General features: G+C 37.8%; 1 protein-coding gene across 5 annotated transcripts in view; it reads right to left on the bottom strand.

Moving 5' to 3' along the window:
* Positions 1 to 19053, bottom strand: part of sbf1 (SET binding factor 1) — a 70195-nt gene extending 51142 nt beyond the window's left edge. For 4 of the 5 annotated variants that reach the window (XM_048154837.1, XM_048154840.1, XM_048154838.1 and 1 more), the window contains exon 1: positions 18794 to 19053. In XM_048154837.1, the coding sequence (XP_048010794.1) occupies positions 18794 to 18848 (55 nt within the window). In that variant the 5' untranslated portion in view covers positions 18849 to 19053. The remainder of the gene's footprint in view (positions 1 to 18793) is intronic. The other variant, XM_048154841.1, reaches the window with a different exon arrangement.
* Positions 19054 to 24634: the final 5581 nt, after the last annotated feature.

The following is a 24634-nucleotide window of genomic DNA, read 5'->3' as shown; positions in this document are numbered from 1 at the left end:
CCCTCTTCACCCAGAATAAATGAGTTAGCGACCCAGCCCCTGTGCTGCTGATGGCACGATGACCAGCAGGACAAGACTTTAAGTGTCAAACCAAAGCCTTATCCAAGAAAAGCCCTCCTTTTGAGTAAAAGGACAAAGGTCAAAGGTTAAGAATGAACACTGTATTTGAGCCCAGAGTCTCGTGCTTTGGACGCGGCTCACTTATTTGAACAATGTTCTGGAAAACTTGGTCTAAACAAACTTTCTTTTCTTCAAATCAAACTTTAAGACTTTTTGTAAAATTTTACTAAAATTGCATTCCCATAAAGTTTTCATGAAAAATAACCAAATAATTAAAAATAAAATTAATGTATTAAAATGATCAACTTCTAAAATCCTCTTCCTGAAGAATATTTTTTAATGAACATTAATAATAATAATAATAATAATAATGACAATAATTGTTGTTGTCGTTGTTGCTATTTCATAATTCGTATTATTGTAATAACATTATGTATTTATTTATTTATTTATAGTCAATATTTTTATTCAATTAATTCTCTTTTGTTTTGTTTATTTTATAATGTCTTTGTAAAACTGTATTAAAATTGTATTCCCACTTCTTCTCCAAGAAGGTGTGGAAAATATAATAAAATAATTGAAAAAAAATAAATAATTACAAAAAAAAAAAAAAAAAAAACATTAAAATTATAACTTCTCAAATCTTGAAGAGTTTTTAAATTAACATGAATTATTATTATTACATAAATATTAGTGTAATATTTTTTATTCATATTTTTATTAAATTAATTATTTGTGTTTCCTTTTATTTTAGTCTATTTTATAAGACCTGAAAGCATCACTCTTTAGGTTGTTTTTGCAACTGGAATGAACCAAAGAAAAGTTTGTTAACCAGTAAAATAACCCTAACCATTAAACCATAAAATATAAACTGTTAAATAATAAAAAGCCCCACCATTTCCAGAAATTGGATTTTCCCCAAACCCCCACGTGTGTGCAAGCTTGCACGTATAAAAAGGCGACTCACTATAGCTGAGTGAGTGATGTGGTGCACATGGTTGATGGTGCTATAATAAACTGAGGTGTAAACGGCCACACCCTCCTCCTTACCTCGGCTTGGGCTCATGAAGAGTGTCATGTTTACTCGAGAGCGATCCAGGTGAGCCATAAACAATGAGGCATTGTGGGAAACTAACTAAAGATTGATACGTGCAGTCTGGGTGTCATCAAACAAGTCTGGAGTTGGAATAAGACTTTAACCGCTCCCTAAACAAAGAAGCCAACCTACTACTCATTTAAGGTTAGAAACAAATAGCAACAAAAACCCAAACACTCTCATCTCGCAAATGATGCAGATGACTTTATGATCTCACCAGACAGGGTGAAAATAGTACAATTATTAATAATAGCAATATTAATATTATATAGCATTGCTATTCAAAGAAATACTGTTCCTACTCTCTATTAATTTCTACTATTTTTCCATAAAAGTGTGGAAGGAAGGAAAGTTAGGAAGGAAGCAATGAAGCAAGGAAGGAAGCAAGGGTTAATATACAGGAAGGAAGAAAGAAGGAAGGGTTAATATTATATAGGAATGAAAGGAAGGAAGGATTAATATTGTATAGGAAGGAAGGAAGGAAGGAAGGAAGGAAGGAAGGGATTAATATAATAAAAGGATTAACATTATAAGTGAATGAATGAATGAATGAATGAATGAATGTCCCACCTTCCATTTATTTCCTCACAATCTAGACCAACAGGGTGATGAAAACATTTTTTGGTACAGTTTAAAAAGGAAAGACTCTAGCCTACAGCAGAAAGAGATGCAATTCAGCTGGAGTGGATACAAGGCAAAATAATACCTGGAGTCTATCTGGAGTGTGTCCAAAGTACAGGCACCACAATAGAGCCTATTCACAACACTGTACGCAGCCAAAATTAGCTTTTTGCGAAAATGATCTTTGGATAGCACTTGCCTGGAGTTCTCCCGTACGTCTCCAGAGATTGGGGCAAATCAAGATTAAGACAGTCGGTGCAGAGCAAACCCACCAACTTCAGGTGATATTCATATACGGTTCTGGCCTGCTGCCAAGGCCCCCAGGCGGTCACTCTATACTCTACCCCCATTTAGTGGAACTGACATGTTATTGCCGCAGAGTGAGAGTGCAGACTCGAGATTAGTTTTGTTTTCTCTTACAATAAATAACAAAAAAAAAAAAAAAAATCAAGAAATGCGGCCAAGTAACGAATCTGAGCCAGAATCAGCGTGCCAACATCAAACTGATATTCGAGTCCTCCAGCGTGTTGGGAAATCTAAAACTCGCTTTCTTTCCCACCCCTCCTACTTTTCTGCTATCTTAGAATGAGAGTGAAAGTGACTAGATGAGTGAAGGAGAAAAAGAGACGTCCAAGCACAAACAGGCACTGTTCTTGCAACACTAATTCATGCCGAATTCCGGCATTCCGTAACATTCAGATTCCAGAACTCTGGTGCTCCTAAATAACAGCTGAGTCGGCAAACGAGGCTTGCGTTTTCTCAAGAATATTCCTGGGGGGAACGTTGTGAAAGACCTAAACATAAGTTATCAAGACATACACGAGCATTAAACCCAAGATTTTGCATACATGCACAATTAGGAATGCTGCACACAAGGCTTTGGACAAATCGGAGCAGAATTCTGACCTCATTTTTGGACTCCAGGAACAAAACAAAAAGCTTGGAATCAAAACAAGTGAGTTGAGAACAAATCCAAAGCCAGACAGAGTCAATGCAAGTCTGAGAACCTTCTGAAATCCGAAAGGAAAAATGGGGTCAGAAGGTTTTTAAGGAGGTCGTATAAGGTTTCTCAAAGGTCTGTCAATGCAATCCACCTTGTTTGTGAGACTACCAAAAACCTTGCACCTGAGATATTGGCTCATGAATGGGGTCGTATGGTACGTGGAACATGGGGAATGTGCTCGGATATTCTCACAAGACGGATCTGGACATACGAGACTTCAATTAATCTTTCCCAGACAAGGCTTGCTTGTTTAGAACAAAGGAAATGCTCAGGTGTATATGATCCAAAACCTAAATTGTGACTTTGATTATTATTTATCGGCACACAACGGTGATGACCGTTGGAATTTGTTTCCGCAACTTTCATGTGATTATCACCACAGAATTGCACTGTGAACTTATTATGAGGCCAATCCCCCGGAGCAACCTAGGGTTAAGCGCCTCGCTTGTGGGCTCCCATTTTGCAGGAATCGAACCGGCCCTGAGGTTTAACCACTACACCACACCACCTAGTGATTTAATGAGGGCTTGAAAGAACTTAAAGGAATAGTTTACCCAAAAATGAAAATTATCCCATGATTTACTCATGCTCAAGCCATCCTAGGTGTATCTTCTTTCAGACGAACACAATCTGAGATGCATTTAAAAATATCCTGGCTCTTCCAAGCTTTATAATGGTAGTGAAGGGGAGGTGGGGGGGGACAGCTGAATCATCAGACTAGGTAAGCAAGCAAGGACACTATCAAACTCATTCAGAATCAAATGTAAACATCCAAATAAATACTATACTTACGCGATTAGACATGCTGCATGACAAACACTTTGTAAAGATCCATTTTGAGGGTTATATTAGCTGTGTGAACTTTGTTTATGCTGTTAAAGGCAAGCGCAAGCTCCGGGGGCGGGGAGCGTGAGCATTTAAAGGGGCCGCAGCCTAAATCGGCTCATATTTAATGATGCCCCAAAATAGGCAGTTAAAAAAAATTAATAAAAAAAAAAATGTATGGGGTATTTTGAGCTGAAACTTCACAGACACATTCAGGGGACACCTTAGACTTGTATTACATCTTTTAAAAAGACGTTCTACGGCACCTTTAAAAATTATTGTTTTAGACTCATTTTTGACTGGTGTTTTGTTTTGCTCTGCTCTATCCTCTCCACATTCATCATTGCATCATGTGTCGGGTCAGAGGTTACTCTTCCACCGCAAATTGATGCGCACGGCCGTCTGCCGGAAGATAGTTATTATAGTTAATAAAATTGATACTTTACATACAAAAACCCATCACTTCGCTTCAGAAGGCCTTTATTAACCCCCTGGAGCCGTATGTATTATTTATGATGGATGGATGATTTTTTTTTTTTTTTTTGGCTTCATAAAAGCTCGGAGGAGCCAGGATATTTTTAATTATCTCCGATTGTGTTTGTCTGAAAGAAGATAGTCATATACACCTAGGATGGCCAGAGGTTGAGTAAATCATGGGATAATTTTAATTTCTGGGTGAACTAACCCTTTAAATCCGCTAAAATCTGTTTATAGGTGAAAGTTCAAACAAATCAATGGGTTTAAACTATATAACCTATGATCCTGGCACACAACTACAAAGCTCTCAAATCTCATTTATGCAATTAGGAAAACATGCAGATATACACGCAACACGTTGCAAAGATATCTTTTTTTGGAGTAAGATTGACATATACCATGAATGATCAAATTACAAAGCACTTCTGCTTTACTATGACTCACAAGAGTGTCTGGTTATTAATAGGGAAATTTCACCCATTCCTTCATGAAGGATCTGAGAGAGACGCCACGAGACAGTCACAACGACCTGCTAGTCTGACTGAAGCAGGTGAAGTGAAACCAAAGGCAGGTGACAATACAGCAGTCACTGTGGGACAGAAATCACAAGATTCCGTCAGATTATTCAATGAGAAAACTGATGCACGGACGCCATCAATGTGGCACTCATGTATCAATCACAGAGATGACAACTGACGTATGTGGTTAGCCATGAGTAATACAGACTTCCTTAACATACAGACAGCGCATTCTGAAGCAACTGCGCCTGTGCACCACAGGAATTCACTATCATGCTTGTGTAAGAGACAGACATGCAGCGTGGTTGCGAATGTGTGTTTGCGCACGTGGGTGGAGCAGCAAAAACAAGTATGTAGGCTCGCAAAGTGAAAAGACTGGGCTGCATTATATAAGAATGTCTCGCCATTATCTGGCAGTGTTTCAAGAATTAATAACAGTCTAATCGTAAAACCTGTCTCTTAAAAGAGTTCAACGTGGATTCTCGAGAAAGATTTGGCACAGTACCAAAACCTAGAAAACCGCAGCCTGCTCCTTTGGCCTGTGCCCTACGTTGTCAAAACAGTTCGTCGCCATGGCTGCAAGGACCTGAAAGGCCACAGTTAAGCGTGTCAGGGAGTATAGCACAGGCTAGGTGGGTAGACACAGGAAGTTGTCAACCACCATCTATGCGAGTGGTTCTCAACTGGTGGGTTGTGACCCAAAATGGGTCATGGGTCTGTTCAAAATGGACAGACTAAATGCTAAATATAAATAATAAAAAGTGACTGAACACGAATAATGAAGGATATGAGTTTTAATTTTATCATTGACTACTGTTCAATGACTGTTATTATTTAAAATAAGTGTTTTCTATTTTGCTATATTTGAATTTCCACATCACATGATCCTTCAGAATTCATTCTAATATGCTGATTTGCTGCTCAAGAAACATTTCTTATTATTATCAGTGTTAAATGTTGTGCTGCTTAATATTTTATGGAAACCATGACATTTTTTTCAGAATTCTTTGATGAATAGAAAGAAAAACAGCATTTATGTGAATGAGAAAACTTTTTGTAACAGTACAAATGTCTTTGTCACTTTTGATCATTTTAATGCATCCTTGATGAATAAAAGTATTAACTTACAGAAAAACTGAACTGAACCCAAACTTTTGAATGGTAGTGTAAGTTATAAACTTCATTTTACCCCTTAAACAAACAATAAAAAACAACATTGCCATGAGTATATCAGGGCCTTAAGTTTGTTTAAAAAAAAAAAAAAATGCTTTATTTTTTATTTGTTTAGACAAAACAGCAGAATAGTTATCAGCCAAAAGAAAATATATTAATCAGCCAGATATTGTTGCTGCCCTAATAAACACAAATGCTATTTCTGATGCAAGATTAACCGCTAGCGAGTCAATGGCTCAATGCACCTTGTACAAATTCAGACCCAAACTCTTGGCCTTGGTCGTTCTGGGTGGACTTGCACCGAGAGAATCGCATCTGCCAAATTCTGCTGTTGCTCGGGGATACCGTGAGCGCAGTTTTCTTTTCTTTCTGTGCAGAAAAGCTCTTCAACAAACTCACATCCTTCCTGCACGCCAGCAACCACCCGTCCCACAACCGCATTCAGCCCTGGCTGCTTTTTCAATAGAGGAAATACTCGAGCTTCAAGACGACTTCCACACTTTTTTTAGAGAGAGCACTAGTTTTCAACAACAAAACAACACTTCATTACTTCTAGAAATACAACGTGGCTTTTGGTGTCATTCAAAATCCAAAAAAAAAAAAAAAATCATAAAGCACAGTTTTATGAACACCAACAATTTAGATTTGTTTGCTCAGCCACAATGACGTCAGCGACGTGTGAAACCGTGGTGCTCCTCTTGTCTGCGTTCTATGCAAAGATCTGCGGTTTTGATATTTTAGGTCGGGCACTTTGGTTTTCAGTGGACAAGTACTGGTCTTTCCAAAAACTCTTAAAGAGCTTATGGGCTTCAAAGACAAACTACTGTCACAGCATGAGACATAAATCGAGTTTTATTTAGATTACGGATAAACACTCTTACACACACTGACACAGAGGCCTTAACTGCTGCATTAACAAGGATTAGGGCTGGGAGGGAAACATTGCAATGATTTTAATGAGCTTTTTATTTGGCTGTTAAGTTTCCAAAAGGCCACAATATGAGATTAGTTTCGTGCACCCCTCATGGTTATGTGACAGACAATTATGAGAGCGTTAAGAGGTTTGAATCAGTTCAAAACATTATTTTCTACAAGCTGATTCAAAACTGATTCAGTGATCAAGAGTGGCATTTTTTTTTTTAAGTTGTTCTAACAAAAATATTTGTTGGTAAATATTGCTTTTTGTTGTTATATTGGTGCATTTAAATGAAATTTATATTTATAGATTTGGAAATTTGTATATATTGTATATATATATATATATATATATATATATATATATATATATATATATATATATATATATATATATATATATATATATATATATATAAAACATTAAAGCCAGCATTTTCTTGAAAAAAAGAAAAAGTCTGCAGGTGCATTTGAAATGTTTTAACTAACCATCTTGTAATGAATGTCATTTCTGTTCTACTTTCTGAGTATGAATTATCATATGCAGCAAAAAACAACAATACTCAAGCACTGTAAAAGGTTTTGCCACAAACTCAACTGACTGGCTTTAGTCTCTTCAGACCTTAGAACTGTACATGATTTATGACCTCCTAACTGAACTCTTTTCCACAAATTGATCATAGAAATAAAAGCAGTATAAATAAAAATGTTTATGTATAAATACAAATGTTTTCTCTTAGTCTCATTAAGTGCAAACAATAAGAGCAACCATAATCAACTCTCTCAATATTCAAATTTTTCTTCAAGCATCATACAGAACTAAGAGATTGTTCCAACTACACAGCCTAGCCTAAGATAGTTTTCATATTGGAAGATATTTGCATGCATCAGAGAGCCGCTTTTGAATGGAATGTGCGCTCGCGTTTTACTTTCGCTTTCGAGATCATGCGTACTCTGTGAATAGGCACATTCTACAAGAGTAGACATTTGTCAGACGCTTAGGCTCTGTTGTGCAATGTAGGGCTGTCAAACGATTAATCACGATTAATCGCATACAAAATAAAAGTTTGAGTTTGCCTAATATATGTGGGTGTACTGTGTGTAATTATTATGTATATATAAATACAAACACATCCATGTATATATTTGAGAAATATTTACAAGTATATGTATTTATTTATATTTTTATATAATTTATATTATATATAAATACATTTTTTGTACATAAATAACATATTTCTCTTAAATATATACATTAATTTGTGCGTATTTATATATACATATTAATTACACACATTACTCACACATATTATACAAACTCAAACTTTTATTTTGTATGCGATTAATCGCGATTAATCGTTTAACAGCCCTAGTGCAATGAATCTTCTGCCATGGTCTTCCCAGTCATCTCGTTACATGATCAGTGAAGTCTGCACCAAGGTTAGTTTTGCAATTTTCATTAGTTTTTATTTTTATTTCGTTTTGACTTTTTGTTTTCAAATTCAGTTTAGTTTTAATTAGTTTTTAAAGTGGGTTTGTTAGTTTAGTTTTTATTTTTTTGAAAATGCTTAGTTTTAGTTTAGTTTTTATTAGTTTTAGTGTTAGTCTTTTTTTGTAAGTTAGGTTATTTGTCAGGGGCAAGATTCAAAAAGGTCAGAAAAAGTATTGTGTAATAATAACTCAACAAAAACATCATACAATTTTAGAAAATATTGTAATGTACATATGGGCAAAAATATGTAAACAGTCTCAACACTCCGCAGTAAGTGCAAAATGTGTAAGTGACGTGTGCCAGTAAAAAACCTAAAGAGCCAACAGACCAAAGAAGACATACATGAACCGCATGTATTCAACCCATTTGTGTGCCACAACAAGACATTTCTGTCAGATTGTCAGGGAGCTCAATCTGAGAAAAGAACATGACAAATAACAAATAAAATAAAAAACTTTAAATAAAGCTTTTAAATTTTTTTAGTGTGTGTGTGTGCTGTGGATGTGTGCGTGAGCGAGTGTGCATGGGTGAGAAAGAATTCACACCCTATACAAATACCACAGCTGTACAATTTTCACACCCTATACTAAATTTACCCTATACAATAGCCTACTCATCTGGATTGAAGCAGCAAATATTCAGTGTAAGAGTAAACAAATGACATTATAAATGACAAATAACATTATTTAATATTTGAATCACAGCTTATATAGTGTTTTGACATCGACAACCCAAGTGCATTTTACCTCAAACTTGTGACAAAACTTTTCTAAAATAGCAAATCGCTTCTCGGGTCGACATTAACACGCTGACAAAATTATATTCAGAATTAAAAAAAAAATTTATACCAATTTTTTAATGTGTGATTATGTAAAGGTGTTCACTAGATACCAACCTTTCGCGAACTTGCTTTCAACGTCGAACACTCGTTCTCATGGAGACGCGGTGTGCATGGAGGGGAGGGGCTGTGTGTGTGTGTGTGTGTGTGTGTGTGTGTGTGTGTGTGTGTGTGTGTGTGCGCGCGTATGTGAGAGAGACGCATGAGTGAGAGACGCAGGGAAAGAAAATGCAGCTGAACGTTATTTGCTCTATGAAAGACATTGACAAAGACGAAAACTAAGGACATTTAAAGGTGCTCTAAGTGATGTCACGCGTTTTTAGGCCAAAACATTTTTTGTCACATACAGCAAACATCTCCTCACTATCCGCTAGCTGCCTGTCCCCTGAACACACTGTAAAAAAAAAAAATGCGGTCTCTGTAGTCGCCACAAGCTCCGAAAACGGCAATAAAAACAAACTGGTGCAGCCTGGACCACGAATCATAATAAACATGCTCCAGCCAATAACAACAAGAATGATTTTAAATGCGCGTTCATGACTGTTTCAGGAAGCACGGAGGGGAGGGGGAGGAGGAGGAGGAGGGAGGGACTAGCTAGCCTCTGTTTTGTTTGACAACACTTCGAACTTCAACAGGAAGTTACTCCACCCAGGATCACTTAGAGCACCTTTAATCTATAATTTTATTTTATTTTAGTTCGTTTTGTCAAACACACATTACAGTTTTGGTTAGTTATCGTTTTTTTGTAATGCCTCGTTTTTATTTTTATTTCAGTTAACAGTTTTCGTTAACGATTATAACCTTGGTCTGCACTACGTTCGACTCTGCAGCCGTTATTCAACTGAATTAAATGGTTTTTATTTCTATAAAAAGTGGAGGCGCAATGTAAACGTAGCGGAGACATATTCTATCCTAATTTCACCCTCGCACTCCGTCATGGCAATATCGCGAGACAGCTTTTCACCTCAACGAGAAATCTCGTCACATTTTAATCTCACGAGATCTCGTCACATCCATATTAAATATCATTCTTTGTGTTTAATCATGAAAAATAGTGTGGGAAAACAAACATTTTTTATTTTAACAAGGTTTTTACTGTGTTTTACATTATTTTTTCCTAATCAAGTATTCTAAATGTACTTCACAACAACAGCTGTTTGCTCAAAATGATTGATAAATAAAGAAATAACATTTAAATAAACAATATTTTAAATACCATCAAATGCTAACAAATATTCAGAATTTCTAACAAGGATATGCACACGTTTTACAACTAATCTCTTCATGACACTAGATAAACACAGACACCCATTCTCTCTCACACACTTTAATATATTTAACTAACCTCCGGCTAATATCTACTAAGAGATAAGAAGGTACGTTTTAGGTACCTTGTACACCTAGTTGTATCAATAATTAAACATTGCAAAGGACTAAAGCTCAGTGTGCGACTGATATCCTGCATGAAATGCGAAAAGCAAACTAAAAGAACGCACTTGGACTCCTGCTTACATAATGCTGACGTCATTGGATAGGCATTCCACCTCAGCAGAAATTCCAAGCCTTCCAACAAGGTTTGGAAATCATATGGAAAGTAGTAGTGAAATTAGCATCAGGGTTAGTTAGTTTTTCTCCGGCAAGGCCAGGAAAGAGGCAGCCAGAAGACACGAGGCTGTGACTGGTGTTTAGATTGAGTGAAGAAATTATTAGCACAGGGAATTCAGGGAATACACATAGAAATATAGCAACAGTTAAGAGTAGACGTTTGATGTCTCACGATCCTCCCACACGGCAACAACACATTCTGTGAGAAAGCATCTATGGCATGCTGTCAATTAGGACGAGAAACAATTTTAACATACCAGTCAGTTTGTGAAAAAGAAAACATTGCACTTAGAATGAAATTCTCTGGGGCAAGGTATTGCATAACACACACACTGTTTTAAAATTTTAGCCACAAAACATTACAAATGATCAGCTGAGACTAGTGTGACAATGCAAAGTTTTGAATTACAATGACAGACAAAATATTGAATTTTTCAACTCGTCTCGACTGTGTCGCTTCACATTTCTGCTTTGAAACGTCTCGACCCATAGACTTCCATTGTAAGTGCAATACTATAAAGATGCCATTTCAATTGACAGCAGGACACAGATGATATTGTTAAAAACATCACAGATTAAACAATCTTTTTTTTCAACTGACATTGACTTTGCAAGGTTATTTTGTCATTGCCTCTATCTGTGAGGCTTCTCATGCTTTTAACCTAACACTCAAAAGTACTGCCTCTCTTGCTGTATAAATGATTCATGTCTATGTAAGATGACTCAGAAATGTGTAATAATGGCAAAACAATAACAAATGACTCAAAAACGGAGAAAAAAAATTAACACAAGCCAAGCGCCCAATGGAGAAACTGACATTGGCAAGTAAATTAAACAGTGGACTTTATAATAAACTGCCACATAATGGCTTAAATTAAATTGCAAAAACTATAGTCTAACCCTCGCTGATGTGAGTAAAGCAAGCGGTTCAAATAAAACACAAATAAACAATAACTACAATATTGAATAAAAAAAAAACAATTAATAATTTTGCATTAATTCATAATATTTATTTACTACTTTAATACTTTGTGTATTATTTTATTATTAAAAATAATATAAAAACAAAAACATTATTGTTAATAATAATGACAATTATTAGTTTTATTTTTAAACATATAAATCAACGAATTAATAAATGAGTGAATGAATAAATTAAGTTTTTACAAAAATTATATCCTGAAATTTGATGAACCAAAACGACCTCTGAAGAAGGGAAACCCCCCAAAAGAGATGGTGAAAATCCTGCTAACCACACCAGAGCATTAAGCTTCACTTACACCAAGCCAACCAATCAGATCCGTTTTTCTGCACTTTTTATTTTCAGCTATGGACCAATCGGCTTCACTGCACTCTCTACCAATGGGTGGGCTGCAGCTGAAACCAAGATTAAGACAGAAAGAGTGGGACGCCAGACTATAATTCACTCCTCCGTGTCTGAATCCCAACAGCCACAATGCCAAAGACCCCTAAATATAATCCAGTGGGTCAGCAATGAAAAAAAGAGGATTTAAAAGAATTACTTCCCGCAGCCCCATAGGCATGTGAAGAAGAAGATTTTCAGTCTCCACCCGAGGGGTTTGGGAGGAGGAGAGGGCCACATTCCCAAAATACCAGGGAAGACCATGAAAGGTTTGCGGCCACGGAGAGCTCGCTCCCCCTTCCCGCCCTGACCTCCATGTCCCTCCAGTAGAGACTGCTCATTGACCCACAAGACCTCTGAATATGAAGCATACAAACAGCTATTAACTAGTCACTGCTTACTGTGTTCCATTACCAGATCTAATTATTGTGTGTCTGTGTATGCGTGTAAAGAAAAACCCAAAGCTGAACAGTACGTTTTTGCAGCATAATTGGACAAATAGAGAGTTCAAAAAACACTTTCAACTTATTCTAAACTTATTCATCCAAGTCTTATTCATCCAAGTCCCTCTCACAATTTCGACAAAACCACGTCTATGTTGGCCAGCTACATGAGTTTTAAATTGCAACAACATCCAAAGCGTCACACCAAACCAAATGTTTGGGATTGCACAGCATAAGAAAGCACGTGTACAAGATCAACGAATATAAGATGACAATGCAGTACTGGCCCAATGAGGCATGTGACAGTTCCATTACACGGGCCCTGGGACAGCAGCCCAACGCTGTATCATGTGAGTTAACCACATTCATAATGAAACTTAACGCCTAGGAGTTTCAAATGTATTTACATGATTTTGTCTACACAGTATGGTACTGTGCATATGCATACAATCAAATGTCTACAGTGCAGTACATTTAGAGATGGAAAATGAGTGCGTGTTTGTGTGTGTGTGTGTGTGTGTACTGAGCCCCCGTGTCTCTCAAAATGAGGGCAATCTCCATTGCCCTCTAGCCCCTCGGCTGCCACATGAATGAGAAGTATTCATCCACCAGCTGGCCGTCGGAGCTTTGCGGCCATACGCTGCAGGCATGGGGACCGGGCTTCTGTATCCACGGACCCTGCCACCCTTTCCTCGGCACAGAGCCGTTTATAGTCAAGCCAGATGACCAGAATTGGGGAGTCATGGTAACACAGAGCGGCCGGCGTATCACGCCATGGCCCCCTTCTGCCTTATTCTTCCTCATGAATAAGAATCTGTACTCTATTGGTGAATATTTCTAGACGTCCGGCTGAGTCAGTGCATTTATCTAAGGCTGACAGAGAGCAGATCTGTTGAAGGTAGGCCACCCTTTTTGACCAACTTTTTTTTTTTTTTTTCCACACACTTTGGCTTGTTACTCCAAAATCTTTATATATAGAAAGATGGTGCACCGTTATTATTATGAATGGGAGAAAGTGCAATGTGCAATATGGTGGAATAAGTCCTGCCTTTTAAATAAGAGCCAATCACCAATTGGTTAAGTCATCACATCACTGCACCTGCCATTAGAAGCTCCGGTTCCCATAGAAACAGTCAGACACGCGATTTCTATAGAGACACACACTTAGGATTAGGGCTGCACGATTAATCGCATGCTATTCTCACGCGCATTTCGTCAGTAAAGCCGGTTCCCTGATTACCGCTAAATCGCCATCACCTGCTTTCAAATGAAGCGGCATTTAATAGACAGGGCTGTAGGTCACTGAAAAGCCACGCAATATCGCGTTCATATCGCAGATGAATCGCCTGCGATAATGAACGCGATATTGCGTGGCTTGTCCGTGAACTACGGCTCCGTCTATTAAAAGGCGCTGCGTTTAAAAACAGGTGATGGCGATTTTGCGGTAATCAGGGAACCGGCTTTACTGACGAAATGCGCGTGAGAATAGCATGCGATTAATCGTGCAGCCCTACTTAGGATGCCGCATCCACATTAGCTTGATCCACCCTGAAAAATAACGTTTTTTTGTCAAGAATCAAGAGTTTAGAAAGAAAATTTATAAGACAGTTCTCAGATTTCGTTGGTGATTACAAATATGATATTTAATCGAAAATTTGGCAAGCAGCTTTGGAGAATTTCATGTTTCTCCATTCAAAGAGACAGGAGCTGCACTTGCATGCCCGAGAGGCGTTTCAAAGATGGCTGCCAAGTGAAATGACTTGTCTTAAAGGTCCCGTTCTTCGTGATCCCATGTTTTAAACTTTAGTTAGTGTGTAATGTTGTTGTTAGAGTATAAATAAAATCTGTAAAATGTTAAAGCTCAAAGTTCAATGCCAAGCGAGATATTTTATTTAACAGAAGTCGCCTACATCGAACGGCCAGTTTGGACTACATCCCTCTACTTCCTTCTTTAATGACGTCACTAAAACAGTTTTTTGACTAACCTCCGCCCACAGGAATACACAAGAGTTGCGTTTGTAGAGTGTGTTTGTCGCCATGTCGTCGAAACGCTGTTATTTTCATCCCGCAGTCCAACCACCGGGTCTGATTCCGGCTCAAATTGATAGGGTAAAATTAAAGACATGTTTACAATAACACTGAGCGCGTGCATCTCCACGTTATGGTAAGAGGCGTGACCTTTCCGGGCAAGGAGCGCTAAACTGTTGTCGAATCACAACACAGGAACCGCTGGCACAATCAGAACTCGTTATGTATTTCTGAAGGAGGGACTTCATAGAACAAGGAAGTCATCAGCCCGTTTTTATGACAGTGGAAACAGGTGGTGAGAGTGCCCCGCCCTCTCACCAGTAAATACATTATCAGAGAAGAGAGATGTCGCTGCAGGCAGGGAAGTTATTTTGAATAAAGATTACGAAGGCACATGAATAAAAAAAAACTAATGATATGCATTGATATATCATGTATAATAAATGCTGTAGTACTTCATAAAACCACACAGAACACCATAGAAACCACACAGAAATGCACTAAAAGCCACTCCGAACACTTAGCTGAAAGAAGATATTTTGAAGAGTATTGGTAACCAAACAGTTGATGGGCCCCAGTGACTTCCAAAGTGATGGGGCCCATCAACTGTTTGGTTACCAATACTCTTCAAAATATCTTCTTTTGTGTTCAGCAGAAGATTCATTCATACAGGTTTGGAACAACTTTAGAGTGAGTAAATGATGACAGAATTTTCATTTTTGGGTGAATTAACCCTTTAAGTGTCTCAGATAATTGTAAGCTGTGTGTGTTTGATTTGCTAAATTGAATCGAGTCATTTGTCCTGTAATCGTAATAAACTAGTTGTGATGAGTGTTTTGATTCAAGAACCAGATTACTGGACAACACCATTGTTTCGAGGCAGCAACGTAATTTTTTACAAAATCTAGTTTTACATAGAATTATTTTAGATGACTGGTTCTAAGTTAAAAATGTAGCTCATCATACTGCAGACAATCATTTTAACATATACTCTCAACAGCACGCAGGGGTTAAACAAGAAAACAGACTGGCAGAGCCAGAGACAACTCTCACAATGAGTGTGCAACAGAACAAACGCTCTCCTCTTTTGTTTAGGGCCTCTCTGTTTTCAGCCGGGCTCCTCCCAAGAAAAAGCGACAAGAGAGAGCAATAGAAAGAGGGCCGCGAGAGGGGGGAGAGGAAGGGGGGCTGTACGCCGAACCCCAAAAGACATTTTCATGGATGTCCACTTCTAGGGAAGCCCACCCCAAACTCTGGACCTCCATTTTCTCACTCTGCACGCCATGGACAATCTGGATTCTCACTCAATCATGTCTTCTCCCTAGAGCCTCAACTCCCATTTCCTGTTTTTAAACAGAAAGCCCCTCGTCCAGAGAATCCTATTCACCGCCGTTCTCCTCGCAGGGTCTGAAAATCAAGCGGACGAGTGGCGTTGCACAGTTTCACAACAGACGCTGGGCGACTCCACCCTGACAGCTCACTGCCCTCCAACTGATGCAGTCATTCTGGCTCAAAAATAGGCGATTTAGGGATGGAAGAAACTTGATACCATGGGCTATATGACTGATGGAGACTGATGGAGACTAAGGCAAAGGGCCCGAAACGGGGACAGTTGGACATGTTCTGCACTGGTAAACAAAACACTGAGAGAGGTTATCTCATTTAAGAGCGCCAGCCCTCTGGGTGTTAAGTAGGCACCACTTCAACAGCACTTCATAAAAATCCCTTGAACCATGTCCAGGTTCACATTCACTACATGGTTTCAGAGATGTGATACCTCTCAGAGACATGTGTCAGGTAGACATAAATATAACAGGACTTAGCTAAGGGATAGTTCACCCAAAATTCACTCCAAACCTCTTGAGCGAACATAAAATTATGGGGGTCGTTCCAAACCTACATGACATTCTTTTTTCTGTGGAACACAAAGAATTTATTTTAAAAAATGCGCTTTTGGCAAAAAAAATTATTTTACAACCCCATATTTGTTTTAAAACCATTTGAATACAATGACAGTCAATGGGTTCCAATGGGGTTTCGGACCCCATTGACTTTAATTGCATGGACCAAAACAAAAACACTTTTCAAAATACCTCCTTTGGGTTCTGCAGAAGAAAAGTCATACATGTTGGGAGTGATTTTTGGTTGAACAATCCGTTTAAGCTTACTTCTTTCCACTTTTTATATGGGTACAACAAACAAAAGACAGAAAGTTGCGAGGAAAAAAGAAGAAACAGGATCAGATGTTGCAAGCGAGGTTCAAACTCAAATTTCCCTCATGAGCACCAAGGCTCAACTTGTAAGAGCATGTCTGCTAACTGCTAAGCATTGTTTTACATATTTAAAAGTAACTTAACTTGTGAGACAATGTCAAGTGTCAACAGATGGGAAACATGTAGCAACACTTTCACACGCCGAGTCCTCACAGATCTGACTCTTGAATGTGATGTCAAACCACTTCCACGACAGCACATCATTATAACGTCACACGTCTGCACATGAAGCAGCTCAATCAGGACCATTCAATCTGATTTAGTTTGCATTGCATGCTACAACATGAATGATTGCTGCTCTACTTTAATGTTATTTTTAGCATTTCATGTGTATTTATTCTTGGATGTCATTGGACATAAAAAGAGCAAATGCCAGACTTCAGGAGAGCTCAGTTTTTTTCTCTCCACACACCTTTACTGTAACGTGAAGGTCTGCTTACCAGATGCTGAAACGCAGCAGCAGACTAGAAACAGGAAAGGAAGACATTATGCAGAGCATGCAGCCTTTCAACATCCTGCCAGACTAAGCGTACGGCCACATACGAATAGCTGCATCTCACGAGTAACAAAAACCAAAGAACTATCTGTACCGAACAAATCTTGAAGCGGGCCACTGCACACAGCATGCAATTTAACATGCATATTCGTCTCGCGAGCCCCTGATATTGTCGTTAAAAAGGGGTCTCAACATGTGTGTGTGCTTCATAAATAAGGAAGAAGACATGCACAGAGGCAGCTCTCTAAATAAAGGTTTCAAAGGTTTGATGCGAGTTTCCAGCAACTTGCTTTCTTCAGATGAGTGTTGGTAAATTATGCATGCTCACCAGGACCATTATATGGCACGAATCTAGGCCACTAACCAAAACACTCAACCTCCCGATAACAAAACACACTAAAAACAGAGGATTTCACAGATACTCAAAACTCACTATATTCATTCAAATTAATATAAGTATGTACGACTTTCTTTTTTCTGTGGAACCCAAAGAAGATATTTTGAAAATATGTTGTTTCCTCATGTTGTTTCAAAACCATTTGACAGCCTTATGTGGAACACAAAAGAAGAAATTTTGCAAAACGTCCTGGTGACTCTTTCACAACGGATTGTGACTTGAAGATGTCATGTCAAAGGATGCAAAAAGAAATAACATCTGGGTCTTTTCCTCATGCAAAGTTATCGTATAACTTATCGCAATATGGCCCACAAATAATGTGGACCACTTTTTATGATGTGAGTTTACTTCTTTTTGGATTCTTGACATTTTCAATCACAATTCATTGCCATCACTTAGTCCAACCAGGACATTCTTTCAAATGTCTCCTTTTGCATTTTGCAAAACTATTAATGCCATACAAATTCAGGACAAAATCCTGACACATTTTCCACTTTTATGAGGGTATGTTCCTTTAATAATGCAAGCTGAAACAGTACTAAAACTAAGGCTGTCTCAAAACCTAGTCTGTTGCCTAACAAGACAGCACTTTGTGCATCACAGGTGCCCAAGCACGCTGTCTAGGTATGCAACCTATTAGGTTTAGACACACAACCAAAAGCGTCTGTGCCATGCTCCATGTTGTTGATGTTTGTTGACATGTCTTAGGGATGAACTGGAGCAGCTTTTGCATTTCTATTTAACTCTACAGACGCATAACATAACAGGCTGTTACATGACAAACACAAGTGGCAAAGGTTACGCAGATAAATCCGTGTTAGATCAGTCACACCCTGGCAAAACAACAAAATAGTACCCGCTGGCAAACTTCTTATCATGAATCGTGTAAAAGGGCATATAGACAGTCCAGTCTTCGTGCAACTTCGGTCGGGTTCGGCTTTTGAGTTCGGGAGTAAAGATCCAGAGGCCTGGGACATCCGCGGCTGATAGTAACTCGCCCATCCCAGGCCGGAATCAGCTGTGTCGGGACAGCGTCCCTCTCCCTCCGCCTTCTGCTGTGTGTTTACCGTGAATAAACCGCGACTAATACACTCCAATCTAACAGATCAGGAGGAGGAGGAGGGGAAGAGGAGGAGGAAGAATCGCTTGCTGTGTGTCTCTCTCTCTTACCTCTCTTATCGAGATCGTAGCCGACTACCACGAAGTAATCGGCGAGCCTGGTCATCTTATCGAGATCACGGCGACAGGCCTCGGGGGTGACTGTAGTCTTTCCGCTGGCAGACGATATTCCGATCACATTGTGAAGGCAGCGGCGACAGCAGCATCCCTCCAGCAGCAGCCCGCCGCCATACTGTCGCTGTGTGTGTGCCGTGCCCTGACAGCGCTGTGCGCATGCGCCGTGAGCTCAGCGGCAGGGAGGGGCGCACGGTCAGGGAATGTTGCGTAGTCATTCATTACAGCGCGTGTACAAGATACACTGTAAAAAAAAAAATAATAAATAATAATAATATAAAAATTCTACAATTTAAAAAAACGTGTTAATTTGTTAACTTTAAGTTACAGTTACGTATACGATACAATTATATTTTAAAAGGCTTTTACGTAGAGTAAAAATGCATAGGCCTTCTGCAGTAAAATTTTTTGGTTTTTTATGTAATTTTACCTTAATATTTTTTGTACGTTTTTAAAAGCTCACACCAAAACATATATGGATATATGGATAACTGTAATAATGAGAGAGATTAATATGTTTAAGATTTAATGCATGCGAATACAAAGCGGACAAATTATTTGATGGCATGCAAAAAAATAAATAAAACACAAATGCTTTCGGGTGAATTTGAATTGATCTAAAGCGCTTCTTTTTGTCCCCAAGAATAAGCAGGCAAAAATATTTATTTATGCATAGTGACATTATTCTCATGATAGTTATGTAAAAAAAAAAAAAAAAAAAAAAATCCCATTTAATGTTTAATGGACTCGAGTGCTCTCATGTGAACTGCTTTTAGAAGAGTTTGCAGATTTATCTCAGTGGAGGTCAAATTAACCCTCATTACTGCACATTTTGCCTTCTTAGGTAGCTGTATAAACCATGGTGGTTATAGACCCTAATTAAGGGGCTTCAGTCACCTGCCTTTTATCCTAACCCCCTAAAAATCTGCGATTAGCTCAGCTGTCATTGTACAGAATCACACTGACTGTATGAACACGTGGCGCAGTTAGTGGATTTTGCTATAAAGGTTCAATGTTTGGACAGTTGTTGCATAAATGTTACAATTCCGAGTTTCATCACAGAGGAAAAAGCTGAAAGGGCCTACCGGATAACCCCCTTATCCCACAATCTGAGGCCTGTGTCCTTGCCTGTCAGCATCGACACGCCTCCAAAAGAATTCCAACACTTCCTGTGTAAAGTCCTTTGACCCAGAGTACTTATCACAGCAGAATTAAAAACATTCACAGGCATGTTATACTGTCAGGATGCCAACTCTGAATTTATCTGAAAGTTCACAGGAACAACAAGCGCTTTCCAATTGACAGTAATTTCCCTAGGAAAATGCGCAAGGGAGTTGGCTGTGTATATACTAGAAAAAGTATAAAAAATATTTTATATATATATATATATATATATATATATTTTTTTTTTTTTTTTTTATACTTTTTCTAGTCACTGAAGTTGTTGAAGTCTGAGAGATCCCCAGCCAAAGGAGTCATGTAATTTCATTGAGTCAGGTAGATCACATGACACTGTGGCAGCCCAAAAGAGGAAATTAATTAAAAAAGTAGAAAGTCTGAAAATGGGAGAAAGATAGAAGAGTGGAGTCAGTAAAGATGAGCCCCATCCCTCCTGTGTAACAGTGGATTCAGGGATCAAGTTTCCCACAATGCCTTGAGAAAAGCAACATTAACAGTAATGAAGTCTTCCATGCAGCTGGGCCACCTCCATATCCAGTTCCCAAAAGAAGCCTAAATCGAGCCAAAAGGGCAACCATGCACTGCACCTGCACCAACCAAAGCAGCATGAAATGATATTTAGCTTGCAGAATAATTCTACCTGAACACAAAAACATGCTCATATATGTCCTTCTCAACTATAGAAGCTGATTAATATTCTAATGAAACAGAAAAGTGATAAGTGAAGAGATCACAGGAAGAGTCGTGGGTTGTGCTTTGGTCGCAGCCATGTGACAGGAAGGGCAGATAGACACATGTTTCTAAAGGTAGCGCTCTGTGTGTAAAGGTGTCTGGGCCTCCATCGCATGACACGTAGTCTTTTGGGAGAATATGAAGCAGAGCTGTTTTTGGCCGGATTTGAAAGTCACATGACATCCTGTCAACAAACCAATAGACAGGAAGAGGTGTCTTGGCTGAGTGAAAATCATAGGTCATCTCAGAGCATCCCAATTCCTTATGTCACAATCAGGACTGTGAGGAAAACCCTGCTTAATATTGATTAAAGTGTTTTGGAGTATTAATGCTTGAAAAAGAAAAATGGTTCTTATTATTAATTATCTTAATTAAAAGTTTTAATGTGTTTTTCAATGCTCAGTGTTTCAAAGCATATATAATTTTAGTGACATTTTTAAAAAAAAATACACATATTGATTCATAAGAATGTATGATTTACATCTAAAAATATATAAAAATATAAAATACTTACAGTATAATACATATACAATTATATAAATACAAATGTTCAGTATGCATATTGAGTAAGGCATAATGTGCAGTCATTATTACAAAACAATAATAAAATCACCCCAAGCAGGGTGATTACTCTTTTTATCACCCTGAAGTGTTTATTTTGTGCTAATGACCAGCTGACTGCACTGTATCAATAAAGGACCATAAAATATTGATAGTGTTGACATTATTTTATATGTGAGAAGACAGTATTTCAGAGAGCTGGATATATATATACATATATATATACATATATATATATATATATATATACACACACACACACATATATTGTTAAAAAAAGATCAGTATTTAGCTGCTTTGATCTTTATTTAGATTCTGTTCTGTGTATAGTAAATACAACAATAATGAGTTTCTTACATTTCTGTTTTGACACCAAACATAAAACATGAAACATGTTGTTTACAGAAGCAACAGATATTCCACCTTAACAATCTATGTGAGACTGACAGGAAGTGACATTTGACCAAATTCATTGACAGATTTGCATGAAGAAATAGGCATTGCATAAAAACCTGTTTCTTCTCCTCTATATCAAAAGATTGAATTGACAGCCCTAATAATATCTTGTTGAATGTTTATTTTACACTATTCTATTTAATATTAATATTGATTCATTTTTATTATTATTCTATTAATGGCACCTTATTGATATTTTGGCAATATTGTATCCCAAAAAAAAAAAAAAAAAAATCATGTTAGTCACAAAAAAAGAAAAGGTTCTATACAGAACCTTAAAGTGTTCTGTCAGATGCTTCATAAAGAACCTTTTAAGGGTTCCATCATGTGATCATTTTAATTAATTAAGTTTTAATTCATGTTAAATGTAAATTAAATGTTATGAATTAAACAGCTCATAAACATACTTGATCACTAGAAAAATATAATATTAATTATATTAAAATATAAGTAAACTCATTAAACATGAAGGTATTATGTAATCATTTAAGAAATTTCTCATTATATATATGTAACCCCTCACCCAGGTCCTACTCGGCCTGCTCTGAGCGGGCCTCGAACCTGGGTCTCAGGCTTGGGAGTCGGACGCTCTAACAAGGAGGCTAAAGGCTGCAACTTCTACCATCAGTTGCTAGAGGATCTCTTGAGATCAGAGAAGTGAGGGTTACTCGCACAGCAACTACTAGCTGGCCTCCATTATATATATATATATATATATATGTGTGTGTGTGTGTGTGTGTGTGTGTGTGTGTGTGTGTGTGTGTACTTTAAAACTGAGGCTAGAACCTAATAGAACTTTGTGTACTTTGAAAATGAAAACAACAACAACAACAACAACAACAACAACTGGCAAACCACATGGATTATACTGCTAATAAACTTGGAGAATGTAACCGGTACCTGCCAGATCAATCCAGTTCAGTGACAGGATAGGAATATAACAATGAGTCATGTGATGATGATGATGAAGTGACAGGATGAAACAAGGCGGTCGGTGTCTGTGTTCATATACCAACATTCATTCATCTTTTATAACCGCCAGCTATTTGATCCACTATCACACAGTCTCATGTCTTTGTCTTCATTCATTTCTGGAAATATACATGCATTGTTCCCCTGCAGTCACACCCAAACTCAACCGCTCAAGCAGACTGCCATTCCCACACACACATCCAAACATAAGTATATAGCATAGATGCACTGGCTGATGGGTAATAGTAACAGAACAGAAACAGAAGCCCTGTAAAACAAACATGACCGCGAACTGTCCATCCCAGCAGTACAAATAAACTCGATCGTGAGCCATAACAAACCAGTCGCGTTCTCAAACTTGACGTTTGGCCATCGTAAACAGGCGAGGGAAACAAGCTCAGTGGGAACAAGCATGTTTTCAAATTGATTTAGCACAGGGATTTACCATGGGGAGGAGGATGAGTGAAGAGACGTCACTGAGATTTCAACAAAAGGGCTGTCATTGGAGAGGTTTGTTTTTGTGTTTGAGATGTTGTTTAGTTTAAATGTAATGAAAAATTTCCCCTGGGAGATCAAATACACTATTACTTTCTGTTTTGAACCCCGAAATCTCTCATTACATTGTTGATATTTATTCAGTGTAGATATATAAATGTTCACTAGGGGGCAGCATACAAGAGACAACAGTTTACTAACCGCTATCTATCTATCTATCTATCTATCTTACAGAATAGAAATATTCAGTCATATTGACAGTTATACATGTACAGTTTTTCTTTTACAATCAACCCATTTCTTAATACATAAGTCACTTTTTCAAAACTCTTCAAACAGTACTCCTAACCAACTTCAGCTTGGCACAGCAGTAAATTTCACATCCAAAATATACTACAATTACCAAAACACTTCATACAATTCTTTTTTATTTCAGCTATTGCAATTGAAAACAATCATGTCATCATAGGCAGCTTGTGTGATACGGTTTGAACCGGATTCATTGGCTGTGGTGTGTGTAGTTACTCATGTAAACTAATTGGCACATACAGCTGATGAGAGATCAGAGGGGAAGACCAGTTACTCTCATCTGTGATTTGGCTCCAGTTCACAGTTCTGTTGTCACATGATTTTTCACGATTATGTAAATGGAGGCATTTGCCAACCTGATTCATTCTCAGACACGTACAACTTGCTGGTCTCTAAGAATTACTTGTTCATCATTCACCTTGGTTTATTAGTCACTTTATTTGTGTTTTCCAGTAACACACAAATATCAATGAAAAAAAACTTTAATAAATGTCCAACACTGACCTGAATAAGTGACATATTGGAGCCGTGAGACATTTCTAAGGAGAAAATGAAGAGATTGTGAAGAAATGTGATTAGTAAACTATCCAATTTTGGTAACACTTTAGTTTAGGGTCTAATTCTCAGTATTAATAGTTGCTTATTAGCTTGCATATTACTAGGATATTTGCTGTATTTATAATGCACATATTAATGCCTTATTCTGCATCCCATATTCCTACTCAATAAGTAAACTTAACTACCTTACTAACTATTAATAAGCAGTAATTAAGAGTTTATTGGGGAAAATGTCATAGTTAATAGTTAACAAATAGTGAGAATTTCATATAGTTAAAGTCACCATGAAATGAAAACAGACAATTCTTGTTTTAATGGAATATTGCAATATTTATTATAAATTATTAATCCGTGCAGATCATTATTTTTATGGTCTCTCTTCTCTGATGACATGTTTACTGACGTGAGGGCGGGGCAACCTGTCACTCACATGAGATCGACCAATAGCAAACCACAACCATCCAAAATCAAGTCCCGCCCTACATTTTTCTCTTTCGAGGAGCCGTTTTTCCTCTG

This window comes from Megalobrama amblycephala, linkage group LG14 (assembly GCF_018812025.1).
Source record: "Megalobrama amblycephala isolate DHTTF-2021 linkage group LG14, ASM1881202v1, whole genome shotgun sequence".
NCBI lineage: Eukaryota > Metazoa > Chordata > Actinopteri > Cypriniformes > Xenocyprididae > Megalobrama > Megalobrama amblycephala.
The sequence above is the reverse complement of the archived record's forward strand: the minus strand, read 5'-3'. Positions and strand labels throughout refer to the sequence as shown.